Source organism: Schistocerca americana, chromosome 1, assembly GCF_021461395.2.
Source record: "Schistocerca americana isolate TAMUIC-IGC-003095 chromosome 1, iqSchAmer2.1, whole genome shotgun sequence".
NCBI classification, from domain to species: Eukaryota; Metazoa; Arthropoda; class Insecta; order Orthoptera; family Acrididae; genus Schistocerca; species Schistocerca americana.
In genome coordinates, this window is record NC_060119.1 from 563,496,290 (window position 1) to 563,511,183 (window position 14,894).

Sequence of the window (14,894 nt, forward strand, 5' to 3'; positions counted from 1 at the left end):
TAAAACACAGGCAGTTGTTATTGCAGAACACATTATATATCACCCATGGCTGAAGTTGCTATAGTGTGTATGCGTGAAGAGAGCGTCATTTTGCTTGCAGCTGTACTTGATATCATCTTTGACAGTTTACAGCACATCTCCAATCAGGACATCTGGTAATACAACACCACTAACTGTCCACTATATAGTATTTCCCGAATCTCGATATATCGTACATGCAGAGGCTCTCCAGCTCGATGGAGCTTCAGTATACAATTATGGATACTCCACGCAAAGTAGCTGGTACTGAAGGCGCCATCGTCACTCTCCCATATAGTTGATGTAGAATCTCAGATTACGCTAGCATGCTGCACTGAAACCGAAATACGTTTGAATCAGTCTTGCAGTGCAATATTTTTAACACCATTATAGAGATTGGTTAGCTGGTAGTCCAGGCAGTTAAGTGGGTGTCTTCTAATATGTACTTCAGGTCTTTTCCAGGGATGGGGTACTACAGGTAAATCACAACATTAATAAAGAGCTCACACGCTTTTTTATCGACCAGTTGAAAACACCAGTGTTGGCAGCATGTCTGTCCTGCTAAAGTTTGGCATACCGAGCTGCACATAAAGAACTTTTAACACTTGCTAAGTGGCACTTGACTTTGTCACTGTTGGAGTGGCTCATTTTCGTCATTCAGAGCAGGTAATACTACAGACTCCTAAAATGACATATCCTGTAGCTTGTCATCATGACGCAGCTCACTGTGGCAACACTCAACATAGGCAGTTTTCATGTAAAGCGCAGGCGGACGACACTATATATCATTAATGCCTAAAGTTGGTATGGTGTGTGCCCTAAATCTGTGCTTTTCACTGCAGCAGAACTTAACACCAGTGTTGAGCATATCGCCAACTACAGCATTTGGTAATTCGTAAACCACTTTCAATCCCTTTTTAGAGTTCCCCCAAGTCTTGATATAGTGTATTTGAAGAACTCCTACAGCTCACTGAAGCTCTGCTTGACACATATTTTCCACTCAAAACATGGGACTGCAGACATACACTTAATTTCCCGTATGGTAAATACAAATCTCGGATTGTGCTGATATGCTGCAGGGATACTGAAACATGTTTAAAGAGCTCCTAAACTTCAGTATTTTGAAGCTGTCATTTAGCCTGGATAGCTGGTAGCTCAGACACCAATGTGGATCTCTTTCAGTGCTACGCCAGTCCTTTTCCAGGGATGGCATACTGCAGGCACACCACAGGGTACATACAGAGCTCCCACTGTCTGGTGTAGTGTAAGTTGACAGCAGTACAGTTAGCGTTATGTACATCATCCAACCAGAGCAGTGGGTACTCCAGTCAACACAATCGATCCCCAATATGTTACACTCCAAATTTTGGTCACCTCCAATGTGAGGCAAGCAGAGAGCTTCAGCAATTTGTGGAAAATCGAACGACATTCACACGTTCCCCGCACGACGCACCTAGTTCGTCAGCACCAGTATCGACCTCCTGTCGTATGGCAAGTACGGGCCTCAAACTGCGCCGGCGAAATTCGGGCAGAGTGCTACGTGCATAGGGATCTCCAGCAGCTCGTCAGAGCGGTTGCCTATCTCCGGGCTAGGCGATTGGCAGCCCTAACACCCTATTCGACCTCCTCGATGGTGGGCCCCGTGTTGCGGCCAGTCTGGTGCAGGCGCGTCATGACGGGCATGCAGACGGCCTGCAGCTCCCTGAAGCGGCGCTGGACGTCGTCCTTGCTGGCGTCGGGCACGGCGTCCAGCCACATGAGCGCCTCGTCGCAGGCGGCCGTGGCGCGCTGCCGCGCCCCCTCGTCGCCCAGCCGGCTGCCCACCTCGTCGAGTGCGCGCTTCACTGCCAGCGCGTAGTCCTCCAGCCGGTGGCGCTCGTTCACGCGCTCGCGCGCCACCGCGTCCTGCGCGCGGAATCGCTCCGCGTCCGCCACCATGCGCTCGATCTGGTCGCGCGTCAGCCGGCCGCTGTCGTTCCGGATCGTGATCGCCTGCAGGCAATACGTTTACCTGTAGGGACGGGTAATACTGAGCGTGTTTCAGCAATATTCACTTCCAGAAAAAAAAGTGAAGCACGCGGAAGATATGGTTGGGTATCAATGTAACTCCGTACATGCACACATCATTGATGGATGTGTCTGTAACACGTAGAACGGTGGGTAATACCTTTTAATTTTTTCTCAGAATATCATACCTTTTTATTTTTTCCTCGTTATTAATTTCTATGAATGTTTTCTTTTCTCCTTAGTAATAAGACATTTGTACATTGCCGCAGAAGACGGCAAAGATAGGCTTTTAAAATTATCACCGTAACAAAGGAGCAATGTCCGGGGAATATCCACATTTTTTTATCAACTTTTATTTCAGTCTCGCTTGAGAATACTCATGTCTTAGATCTCACACAAAAAGACGTGCAGTTTTTACTCGTGCATCAACAATGTTGAAGTAAGTGATATGTGTCACAAAAAATGCAAGAAAATACTTATACTAAGAGGTATCATAGATGCAAGAATATTTTTATTTATTACGCCAATATTGTTTCACAAGCATGATTTTTGCCTGCAATCATAAGAAGTAGTAATTTCTTCCACCCTGCAAGACATCTTATATATGCTAATCATCAAGATTTAGTGGATGAACTGTATGATTGGCAAGCACAGAAAATTAGAGGTAAATTAATGTTGTCAGCTTAACTATTTTACACACACACACACACACACACACACACACACATATATATATATATATATATATATATATATATATATATATATATATATGTGTGTGTGTGTGTGTGTGTATATATATATATATATATATATATATATATATATGTGTGTGTGTGTGTGTGTGTGTGTGTGTGTGTGTGTGTGTGTGTGTGTGTGTAATAATCGAGCAACTGACTTTTTGGTAAGCACCAAGTACCAAGTTTGCTGCAAAATACGATTTGTGTGACTTCAGTATTGGTACGTTTCCTTGTATTTTCTTACGCTATAAGGAAGACTGTTCATGGCACCAGTTTAGTTACAACAAGAATTCAGGCTTTAATTCCAGTACGGCAATCTCTCATTACGTAAATTTCATGCTGATTCATACTCTTTGTGTTAGCTGTTGCGCTGCCTCCCAGCACGGTTATTCCAAAATCGACCAACAGGCCTAACACAACGGCCTCTAGATTGCATTAGTATTATTAGTGTTCAGTGCCATTACCAGGCCTGGCAGAACACACGCTAGGCGTAAAAAGCATCATATATCGAATGATAATTGTGAAGGACACAGAGATGTGGCGTATTCAAGTGAAAAGTGCAATCAGCATCTAACAGAGTTTGAAAGGGCCTCACTGTGGGTCTCCATTTAGCCAGGTGTAGAGTCGTACAACATGCAGAGTTGTGACAGAGGCCCAGTCTCCGACTGGACGGCAACACGAGGGCAGGCGGACTCGTCATCAAGGTTTCCGTCGGCCACAGCTCGCCACCACAAGGGAGGATCACTGTATTGTGCTTCGTGCACACCGTGACCCCTTCCCATCTGTTCCTGTTGTCCAATTCCCTGAATCATTTTGTGTCATCCCACACAATTGGTCAGATACTAGCAGTAGCCAAAGTAGGGAATTACTATTCCACGCACAGGCTGCCGTTAACACCTCAACACCCAAGGCTGTCTTTGGAGTGCAGTAGTCAGTGGGAAGCACGGAGTCGTGATGAATGGCATCAAATTATGTTCAGAAATGAATCACGTTCTGCATTACCCTGAATGTCCATTGCCTGCGAATATGGCCGCAACCTAGGAAGAAGTCTCATTCTTCCAATTTTGTGGTGGGAGACAACGGCGTTACTCCCGGCATCACGATCTGGGGTACCGTGGGATTTGACATCAGGTCACGGCTGGCAATGGCTGACCCTCACGGGGCAACAGTATGTCACGGAGATCTTATGTCCTCATGTGCTACCTCCCATGTGACAGTATCGCGATGCCATGTTTCGCCAGAAAAATAATCATCCACACATGTGCTCTCCACATGGTGTTGAGGTACTCCCATGGCCTGCAAGATTCCCAGACCTGTCCCCAGCAGGGGACCAGCTCTCACATCAATCCCATCCCAGTCCCAGTATCCAGGATGTCAAGTGTCAAGCAGTAGTTAGAACAGTTGTGGGGAAACTTCGCGTAAGGAATGATACAACAGCCTTATGTTCCAACTGAGTTAGTGCATACATCCAAGCCAGATGGGGTACAACGTCATAATAATAAGTAGGTTCATACTGCACAGTGCTTTGTACATTTGACTCGATTTTGTAATCACTGAAATAACATCACTTACCCTCTCAACCTGTGAAGTTACATTTCGTTACCTCGTCTACTTTTGGGCGCTTCATCGATAGCTGTACCGCAGCTTCAGCCAAAATGGAGAGGTCTCTCTGAACAGGCCATTCTATCTGTGGTTTCAGTGCCGCATTATATGTGCAGATATTAACACAGAACGAACCAGCTCTGTCAGTGCACAGCAGCTCCTTACTACATATTCAGTGGCGCAGTAATCTTTAGAGTATTTTAAGAAACTGTGAGTAATCTCCTTACAATGAGTGGAGCAAATTCTCTGACGACATGGACAGTGCCATGTATGCGGAAGGAAGGGAGCCTCACCTACATAGGTCAGCAGAACAACGACCAACACAGGAGACAGCGGTTACGCAGTGCAGTAAAGGAAGTAATGGATGTTCTGAACGACGCAGCATACGATACGGATATCGATATGGAAACCATGGTCATTATTTCAATGCAGATTGGAACGTGAGAGAAAAAGAGCGGCAAACGCGCAGAAACTATTGGGACAAGCTTCACGAGACAAACAGGCGAGGTCGCAGGCACTGGCCGCAACGTGCCACAGAGCAGATGTCGCAGGTAGAACCTTCAGTAACTATTGATGCAGTCAAGAAAGTGAGCATTGCTGTGGTATGGAATACGGACACAAATCACTCTTTTTTTACTGGTGGACAGACATGGATAATGCCTTGTTAAGCAAACAAAAGTAAACGTCACAGAGATATCGGTGTCGGCCCCTCTGTCATGTATGTAGAGTGTCGCGTTGGAAATACGTGACAGCTTCACCTCGTGGCATTAAGGAAACTCGTGTTGTCAGCAAATCCACAGTGGAGAAAGGATGTCAAAACATAATCTTACTGGGAAGAAACAAGATTAAAATCGAATTAGATGCGCCAAAGACAGCCAACTTATTTGTGCAGTCCCCACTGCTTCTGGCACGAAATCTTGAAACATGCATACCTGATCACATAATTCAGTGTCAGAGCGTAATAAGGAATGTGATCAGTCGTCTTAGTGAAGAATAATTTTAAATGCTGCCGCGTCTTTTATTACAGCATTTAACATGATACGATGAAAAAGAAAAATGGGAAGAGCTCAGTTACGGCGTATAAAACATTCGTAGTCACTTTCGACTGACAAAGGCTGCCTGAGTACCTCATGGTGTATTGGAGGCGTAGTTCTGTACAGACGGACACATCGCCGGTGTCTCAGTGTTTTAATTATCTCCGATTCAATCAGATTAGAAGCCAGTTCTAACCTGCCCAAAACTGTGTTAATTGTAGAGAGCATTTTCGCACTGAATACCAATCTATACAAAACCGGTGCAATCATTCCCGCGATATGCATGCTGCATTGAGCAGGATCTTCCCTGAATACGCTCGTTGACGTCAGACCAAGGTAATTGCAACGAAGCAGCAGACAATATTCAAGGAAGCTGAAAGCTTAACAAGTGGCTTTCCCTATGCAGCAACAACACGAAGAGCGCCATCACCTGACGACCAATGTGCTTTCCAAATCTTTTATAAAATGCACCACAGGATTCCGACTCACTAACAACGCCGACCCACTGCCGGCCCACTATTTGTCTCAAAGTGTAAGACCCCTCCTCTTCTTCACTCCAGTACGCTCCCTTTGTGTCCTGTTCTCAGTTTTCCGTATCCCCTCTTAACTTCATATACTGAACATGATAAAGATCGTCGCAGTGAAATTAGAATGAAACCGTAAAATTCCGCAAACTAGTAAAGTTTGGTAGAAAAACGCATCTACACAATGCATGGGGGCTTAATTAAATTTAAGATTGATTGAAAATATTTTTAGTATTTAGTAGCTGTGATGTCCGTTTACGCTGTTTCGTAAACGGTTGGCCCTGACTAGTATTATTACGCTATCTGACTGCAAAGAACAATGTAAGAAAATTTTCGTAAACACAGTTAATTAATTAAGTCCCCAGCAACTATAAAACCTACAAAATCCAAGCACAAATGTAACTGTTCTGTATGTGGGAGTGTGACTCAACGTCCACATCTGGCACGGTTCTTTTCCAACAAGACAAGAATTTTTAAATATCAACTATGCTGACGTGACAAAAGAAATTTAGAAAAACTATAATTACGCAAGAAAACCAGAATTACACTCTAATGCAAGAACACAAGCCAGATGCTTTGTTGACTGAACCTGTAGTGACGCATTATTTCAGACACACAATTAATAAAAGAACATTGTAATTTTTACCTTCATATATATTGATGAAATGCACTCATTACAATAACATCTGCTATCTCTCCCATCAAATAACTGCATAAAACATGGAACAACACTCTTTACTACCACATCTCACTCCGACTTCACGACAAGCAGTGCCCACTAGCACATCTCGGTACGAACTCTTAACACATACTGCCCTCTACGAGCTCCCTACTAGCACTGACTTCTACGATCTCTTAACACACACTGACTTCTACAATCTCATAACAAGCACTGACTGCCATGAACTCTCGACAACCACACTGACTTCTACAATCTCATAACAAGCACTGACTTCTACGATCTCTTCACAAGCACTGTGGAGGCGGCTTAATAGTACTCTTTGGCGCAATCTCTGGCGCAGTGGCACAGTGTAGCCACCTTTCATATGCCCCTCCTCCACAGGCCAGAATTTGATGGTATTTTTGCCAGCATTGGTGGTGAAAATACCACCAAATTCGTCCAGAAAAATACAGACAAAATAAAAGATAATATTAATACCTAAATATCACATAATTAGTTAAAAATTTTGGCTTTGCACTGACCTTTCACTAACCTAATATATGAAATACAGTAAGCAATACAACTTCTTTTCATACATGTGACTTTACATAATAGTTTACACAATATACAAAAAATCAGTTTATACAAATGTTCACATAAAATGCTTTCAATGATTAGTTTATACAAAAAAAAAAAAAAAAACACTAACAGGTGACATCTTTTCAGTAGAAGCAGTCCATCAGTTGCACCCAGTAAAGTTTAGCAGGTACACCCAGCAACAAGTCACATTAGTTCAGTAGAAGCAATCCATCAGAGGCACCCAGCAATGTTGAGTTGGTGCAGACAGCAACAAGTGACTTCTTTTCAGTAGAAACAGTTCATCAGTTGCACCCAGCAATGTTGAGTTGGTGCAGACAGCAACAAGTGACTTCATTTCAGTAGAAGCAGTCCATCAGTTGCACCCAGCAATGTTGAGCAGGTGCAGACAGCAACAAGTGACACCATTTCAGTAGAAGCAGTCCATCAGTTGCACCCAGCAATGTTGAGCAAGTGCAGACAGCAACAAGTGACTTCATTTCAGTAGAAGCAGTTCATAAGTAACATCATTTCAGTAGAAGCAGTCAATCAGTTGCACCCAGCAATGTTGAGCAGGTGCAGACACCAACAAGTGACATCATTTCAGTAGAAGCAGTCCATCAGTTGCACCCAGCAATGTTGAGCAGGTGCAGACACCAGCAAGCAACATCATTTCAGCAGAAACAGTCCATCAGTTGCACCCAGCAATGTTGAGTAGGTGCAGACAGCAACAAGTGACATCATTTCAGTAGAAACAGTTCATCAGTTGCACCCAGCAATGTTGAGAGCAGGTGTAGACACCAACAAGTGACATCATTTCAGTAGAAGAAGTCCATTAGTGGCATCAGCAATGTTGATCAGGTGCACACAGCAACAGGGGACATCTTTTCAGTAGAAACAGTTCATCAGTTGCACCCAGCAATGTTGAGTAGGTGCAGACACCAGCAAAAGGTCACATCTCTCAGCAGAAGCAGTTCCATAAAACTCACTAGCACTGATCACACTGTTCATCAGAGTTTATGAGCGGAAATTAAACATGTCCTAGTGGCACCAATCATGTAGAAAAGGTACAGGTAACAGTCCATAATTTTTTTGCAATCACTGATCACACAGTTCATCAGCAGCAATTGAACATGACTAAATGTCACACATCATGTTGAAAAAGTGCAGGTAACAGTTCAGAATATTTATCTTCACTAATCAGACAGTCCAGGCATGAACAATAGTTTGAATACACATACAGTGCTTTTACACTAACATACAAATCATAACAAACACACAAATGATGTCAGATAATTGTCCTATTAACTATTACAATACACAAATACCAGTAAACCTATAATATTCATGGGTGTCAGTGCAAGCCACTACCAACAATAAAATAATATTTACGAGATAGGTGGGTAGGATTAGGAAAGGAAAACACACAAAACACACTCACTCATCTTTCATTCACATTAAATACTACTGTGTAATTGAATAGTGTTAATTGTGTAAATGAAATTCTGTCTAAATCTGATGTTCATCATGTATATCAAGTAGTACTGGCAGCAATGTATAATAGTCAATAATAGTTAGTCAACGTCATAGTCATCATGTCAAGACCAATGTTTGCCAAGCCAGATCAAAATGTACTGTTGTTGAACAACTGTCAGTGAGCCAAGATATGCAATTACTTCCTCTCTTCAAAAAAAAGTATATACTGCTTAGTGATTTAACAAAGTGTGTGTATAGACTATCTTCCTTCTATTTTAGTGTTCTAGTCTGCTATCTTCATCCTCCTTGTTCCATTAAGACCAACAAAAAAAATATGCTCCTCACTTACTTTACCTCTTATACACCAAAACTCCAATAATCATCAACATCACATAATCTCAATACGTCACTAATACTTCTTCAATACATCGATACATATAACTCTTATCATCAATATCATTTACCTTACCTCTTGTCCACAAAAACTCCAATAATCATCAACTTCATATACTCTCAATACCTCAATAATACGTCGATAAATGTGAACCTTATTGCCAATATCATCTCACTTCCAACACAACTCTTTCCTCTAGTCAGTCTCCTCAAACAAGTACAGATAAAATCCTAATGCAAACCTCATCTTCCCATACAATCCGAAGACACAGTGTCCACACACAACCTCTGTGTAATCCATCTGACCCAAATTTTCTACTCATTATAAATTATAAGATACATTTTGGTTCCTTGTCCATCATTAAATAAAAGAAATGCATACCTGACCTCTAACAGACTTAGTTCGAATAACTCTCAGTAATTAAGTACGATTACGGAGTGTGAATGATCATAATATTTCACAGTGTGTACACCACTTCAAGAATCATAGCAGAAGCAAACATGTGGAGTATTTTTTGTGTCAAGTGTCACTTCCTATTTCAATTGCTCACGAAAAATGCAAGCGCGTCGCTTCACACGTAAATTCATAGAACATGAAATTAGCACAAAGCATGAATCACGTAATCGCGAGCAGCAAATTACGTCTAAAGTACGTACCTAGGTGGAAATTTGTTACCTGAAAATAAACTCAATTAATAGTTACCTTTTTTTTAGTTTATTACTTTCTTCTTCGAAATTACATTCTTCCTGAAATTTTCTCGATAGCAAGTCGTCTTAACGTCGGACACGCACAGAATTTACCTGAAGGTCTTAAATACTTTATACACCGTATCCTGCAAAATACTGAATGTTAATAACACAATTCAACAAGTCCTTATAGCTTTATACAGAATTTAGTCGGAGAAATTAGACTGTGTATTTGTTTACGGCTGTCAGTGTCTTCGCACTGAGCGCTCGATCAGCTGTGGGCGCGTGACGTAGGAAGCTATTGTTCGCGGTCAACGACTGCCTTGTGCGGCGCGCAGACTTGACTGTTGCTTTGAGTATGTGCCGCCGCCAAAACACAGCGCGGTATCCTTGTACTCTCCGCATGTTTACATGTAGCTGTTAGTTCTCCAAAGTATGTCATTCCACAAAAATTTTTACGTTAGATATATGATGTATTCCTTTAGAGCGTCGTGATTTAAGAGTTTCTACTTCAACAGTGTTATCATGTATAATTTTACGAATTTTATATGGACCGTTATAAAGCAGAAAAAATTTGCGACACAAGCCTTTTCCTTTGTGCGACAAACGATGAGACTTAATTAACACTTTTTGACCAACTGACAAAATTTTTAAACGACCAGGACGCTTAGCTGATTTCTCTCTTCTAGCAGCCGCAGATGCAATATTTCGTAGAGCCAGGTTGACAACTTCAGAATGCCGCAGTTTCCGTGAAGGCGGAAAAGGAACGATTTCAGAAATGCGATTTGTTGGTACTTTATTTTTTAATACCAGTATAGGCGGTAAAGAAGTTGAATCATTAGAGAGTTCATTCAGAATATTTTGAAAAATATGAAGATACTGATCCCAAGTTCTGTGATTCTGATGACAATAAAGACGGCACAATTTATTGATTTCCTTCATCCATCTCTCTGAAGCGTTAGATTGAGGGTGAAAAAGTGAAATGAAGATTGGTTTCATTTTACGACGGTGTAGAGTACGAAGCCAAATTTTAGAACGAAACTGTGATCCATTATCTGATATAACCTTATCAACATGACCAACTTCTTTAAGAAAATGTTTGATGAAAGCATTAGATACTGAACGAGCTGTTGCTTTGCGTAAAGGTGTAAAACACACATATTTTGATGTCAGTTCCACTGCTACGAAAATGTACGCAAAACCATTAGTAGAACGAACCACTGGACCAAACAAATCGACTGCAGCCATCTCCTTTAATTTCGCTGGAATGATAGGAAACAACGGTGCTCTGTGAGAAATCGTTGGAGGCTTAGCCATTTGACATAATTTGCATTTGGCAAGAACAGATCGAATACGTTTTTCCATATTACTGAAGTAACAATTTTCTCGTAATTTATGAAAGCATTTTCTGGGACCAAAGTGTGCATAACTGAAATGCGTATACCAAATCAATTTATTGACCCACTCATCAGGAATACACACTAACCAAACAAAGTTGTCGACCGATTTTCGTTTAAAAAGAATGTCATTGCGAACTGAATAGCATCTAGTTTCTCTGGATCAGGAAGAATACCTTCTGTAGCAATAATGTGACCGAGAAATTTCACCTGAGAACGACCAAATTCAGATTTTTCCAAGTTCACTGTAATGCCCACTTTTGCAAAAATACGTAATAATGAATCCAAAATTTTGTTGTGCTCACTCCAAGAACGTTTAGCAATAATAATATCGTCAACATATGAAGTAATGTTGTCACGAAGATAAACAGAAAAAATTCATTTAAACTACAAATGACTGCTGCAGAAAATATAGTAAGTCCAAACAGTAATTCTCGACATCTCATTTAGGTAAATAGTCAAATCCGGTTATTGTTTAATTACTCACTAGATAGATTGATAGTCGAAGAGTTGGTTTGACAGATGCAAAGAATAGTAAAAGAGTAGGTAGCGGTACAGAAAACTAAAAGAGAAATAGCACCACTACAGCTCGGGGCCCTATGCTCGCTACGGCACATATTCAGTTAGAGTAGTGAATCCCCTGAGGACATAAATAACTGCACATAATTTCAAGTTTGTGACTTAATGGCAACTTTGGCGGAAGTGCGTACGCAAATTGACCTGACCATGAACATGGATGTATGTCATTCTTAGAATTACGAAATATCTTAAATTTCCGTACAGTCAAAAAGTGTTTATAATCAAAGTTTTCGCCTCGTGGCGACAAAGACCTACCGCATCTGTCCCAGTCCGAATGTCGATTATTGTAAAGTTCGCGCGCCTGGCGCTCTCTTGTTGCATCCCGTAAATGAAACAAATTATTTTCTTCACACCCTTCTGCTAAACTAACACTTGTCAATTTATCTGAGATCTCCTCAACTCTTTCCGATGAGTCACTTAATTGTCCTTTCTGTTTATTTACGTCTTCCGTAAGTGTCGCGACTCGGGTTTCGGTATTGTCACATTTAGTAGTTAAGTGTTCACACTGTTGCGTTAAGTTATTTATTCTGTCATTTGGAACGGATTCCTCGATTCTCTCAATTATTTCTTCCTTATCGTGTGCACGTTGTAAATTTAATTCTGAAAATTTTTGTACTATCACGCGATCTTTTTCTTCCTGTTCCCTGTCCTGTTCCTCTTGTCTAATTCCTGTTGAAATTAAACTATTATTGTGAGCCTTCAAAATCGGTTGTCCTTCTTCTCTAATTTCTTTATTTGATTCGTCTTTCATGTATTTGAAACATGTCCCTGTTCGTGAGCCTAACTGAGTTTCCATTGTTCCCCTATCAGTTTCTAATTCAGATCGTAACTGTGATCCCACTGCTTTCATCTCGGTTTTAGTTGTTCCTATTTCTTTTTCAATTGTTCCTATTTTTGAGCAAAACCGTGTTGTCATTGCTTTCATCTCAGTTCTAAATGTTTTTATTTCAGATCGTAAAGAGTCTAACTGCGTTTCCATTGTTCCCATTTGTGATCCCAGATTTAATATTGCACCCATCAACTGCTCTATCTCTTCTGTCGTTAATCTCGTAATCTGTGAATTTTCTGATTGTGAAAAATTTTGAACTGTTTCCGGACTATTTTCCCTTCTTATTAAATTGTTTTCCACTACATTATTCATGACACTGTCTTCCTCTGTTGGCGAGTTCGCCATGTTAACAATTTCGTTATTCTGACTATTCATCATTTTTGCCTGTTTCATTGACCGCGTAATCATTTACAAAATATACGAAAGATTCGTCACTGTACGAAAATTACACCCAATGACTCTTTATCTCCAACAATACTATTCACATGAAATGTCTCCCTCAGACACGATCAATCGAACAATTGAAATAATTGCACTAATTTGTCAACCGCGTATACAAGGCAATAAAAATTAAATTTTGAAAAATACCATTAGAAGAATGCCAATTACCAAATCTACACATGCAATATAACCTACAATTACTAAACTACAAATTGCTACAACAATACTACAGTCTACAATTTTCACAATCAGAAGAATCCAAGGGACGATCCTGGCAGGGTCGCCACGTGCATGGGGGCTTAATTAAATTTAAGATTGATTGAAAATATTTTTAGTATTTAGTAGCTGTGATGTCCGTTTACGCTGTTTCGTAAACGGTTGGCCCTGACTAGTATTATTACGCTATCTGACTGCAAAGAACAATGTAAGAAAATTTTCGTAAACACAGTTAATTAATTAAGTCCCCAGCAACTATAAAACCTACAAAATCCAAGCACAAATGTAACTGTTCTGTATGTGGGAGTGTGACTCAACGTCCACATCTGGCACGGTTCTTTTCCAACAAGACAAGAATTTTTAAATATCAACTATGCTGACGTGACAAAAGAAATTTAGAAAAACTATAATTACGCAAGAAAACCAGAATTACACTCTAATGCAAGAACACAAGCCAGATGCTTTGTTGACTGAACCTGTAGTGACGCATTATTTCAGACACACAATTAATAAAAGAACATTGTAATTTTTACCTTCATATATATTGATGAAATGCACTCATTACAATAACATCTGCTATCTCTCCCATCAAATAACTGCATAAAACATGGAACAACACTCTTTACTACCACATCTCACTCCGACTTCACGACAAGCAGTGCCCACTAGCACATCTCGGTACGAACTCTTAACACATACTGCCCTCTACGAGCTCCCTACTAGCACTGACTTCTACGATCTCTTAACACACACTGACTTCTACAATCTCATAACAAGCACTGACTGCCATGAACTCTCGACAACCACACTGACTTCTACAATCTCATAACAAGCACTGACTTCTACGATCTCTTCACAAGCACTGTGGAGGCGGCTTAATAGTACTCTTTGGCGCAATCTCTGGCGCAGTGGCACAGTGTAGCCACCTTTCAACAAGAAACTTTTTCCGTTCATTTATGGAATTTATAACTAAAATTCAGTCTGTTCTATCGGGAAAGTCTTATAACACCTCGACACACCAAATGATAACAACGGTTGTATCTCAGTGAAATGCTAGATCAGCCATGGCACATAGAGAGCTTATACAAGAGAGTTGTTTTCCAAAGACATTATCATACCTGCGTTCTCTGAGACATGATTTAAGCCCCATTCTAATTTTTTAGTAGGTGCCTCATACATCGTTCAACAGGATAGTAAAGAAGGAACAACACTGTTAATTGATTCGTGGGTGTAATTGTCCCACACCTCCATAAAAACCTTTCAAGTGATAGCAGCTGGAATTCGTCTTCTAAGACTGTTATAACTACTGTGCTAATATACTGTAAACCAAAAGCGACTGAAGTGGAGGAATGCTATTCTCTAATCAACTGTCTAGACTCGCCATACGTGGTTTGCGAAGATTTCAGCATGGTTCATGTCACAGTTAACACGTACAGAGAAGGATGTACTGAACATCGTCAGCCAGGTTAGTTTAATCGTTCACAATGATGGATCGCCAATATTCACATTACTTCCGGGCCACTGATCATGGACGACATTCCTCACAATTTACCCTTCAAATATCGCGCAACGAAGTAAGTGGGAAGTATGCCCTACGCCCGTATCCCATACTTACAGACCACTTCTCCATCGCATTAACTTTAAAGATTTATCTCAAGAAAGACACACTTTCCGACGTCAAAGAGAACATGAGAAGGACAGATTGGAAAATACA

At 40.8% G+C, this 14,894-nt stretch overlaps 1 protein-coding gene across 1 annotated transcript in view; it reads right to left on the bottom strand.

Moving 5' to 3' along the window:
• Positions 1 to 1,632: 1,632 nt before the first annotated feature.
• The window catches only part of LOC124624898 (heat shock protein 70 B2-like), a 138,495-nt gene continuing 125,233 nt past the window's right edge, over positions 1,633 to 14,894 (bottom strand). The window contains exon 7 of the mRNA XM_047149137.1: positions 1,633 to 2,010. Coding sequence (XP_047005093.1) covers positions 1,633 to 2,010 — 378 coding nt within the window. The remainder of the gene's footprint in view (positions 2,011 to 14,894) is intronic.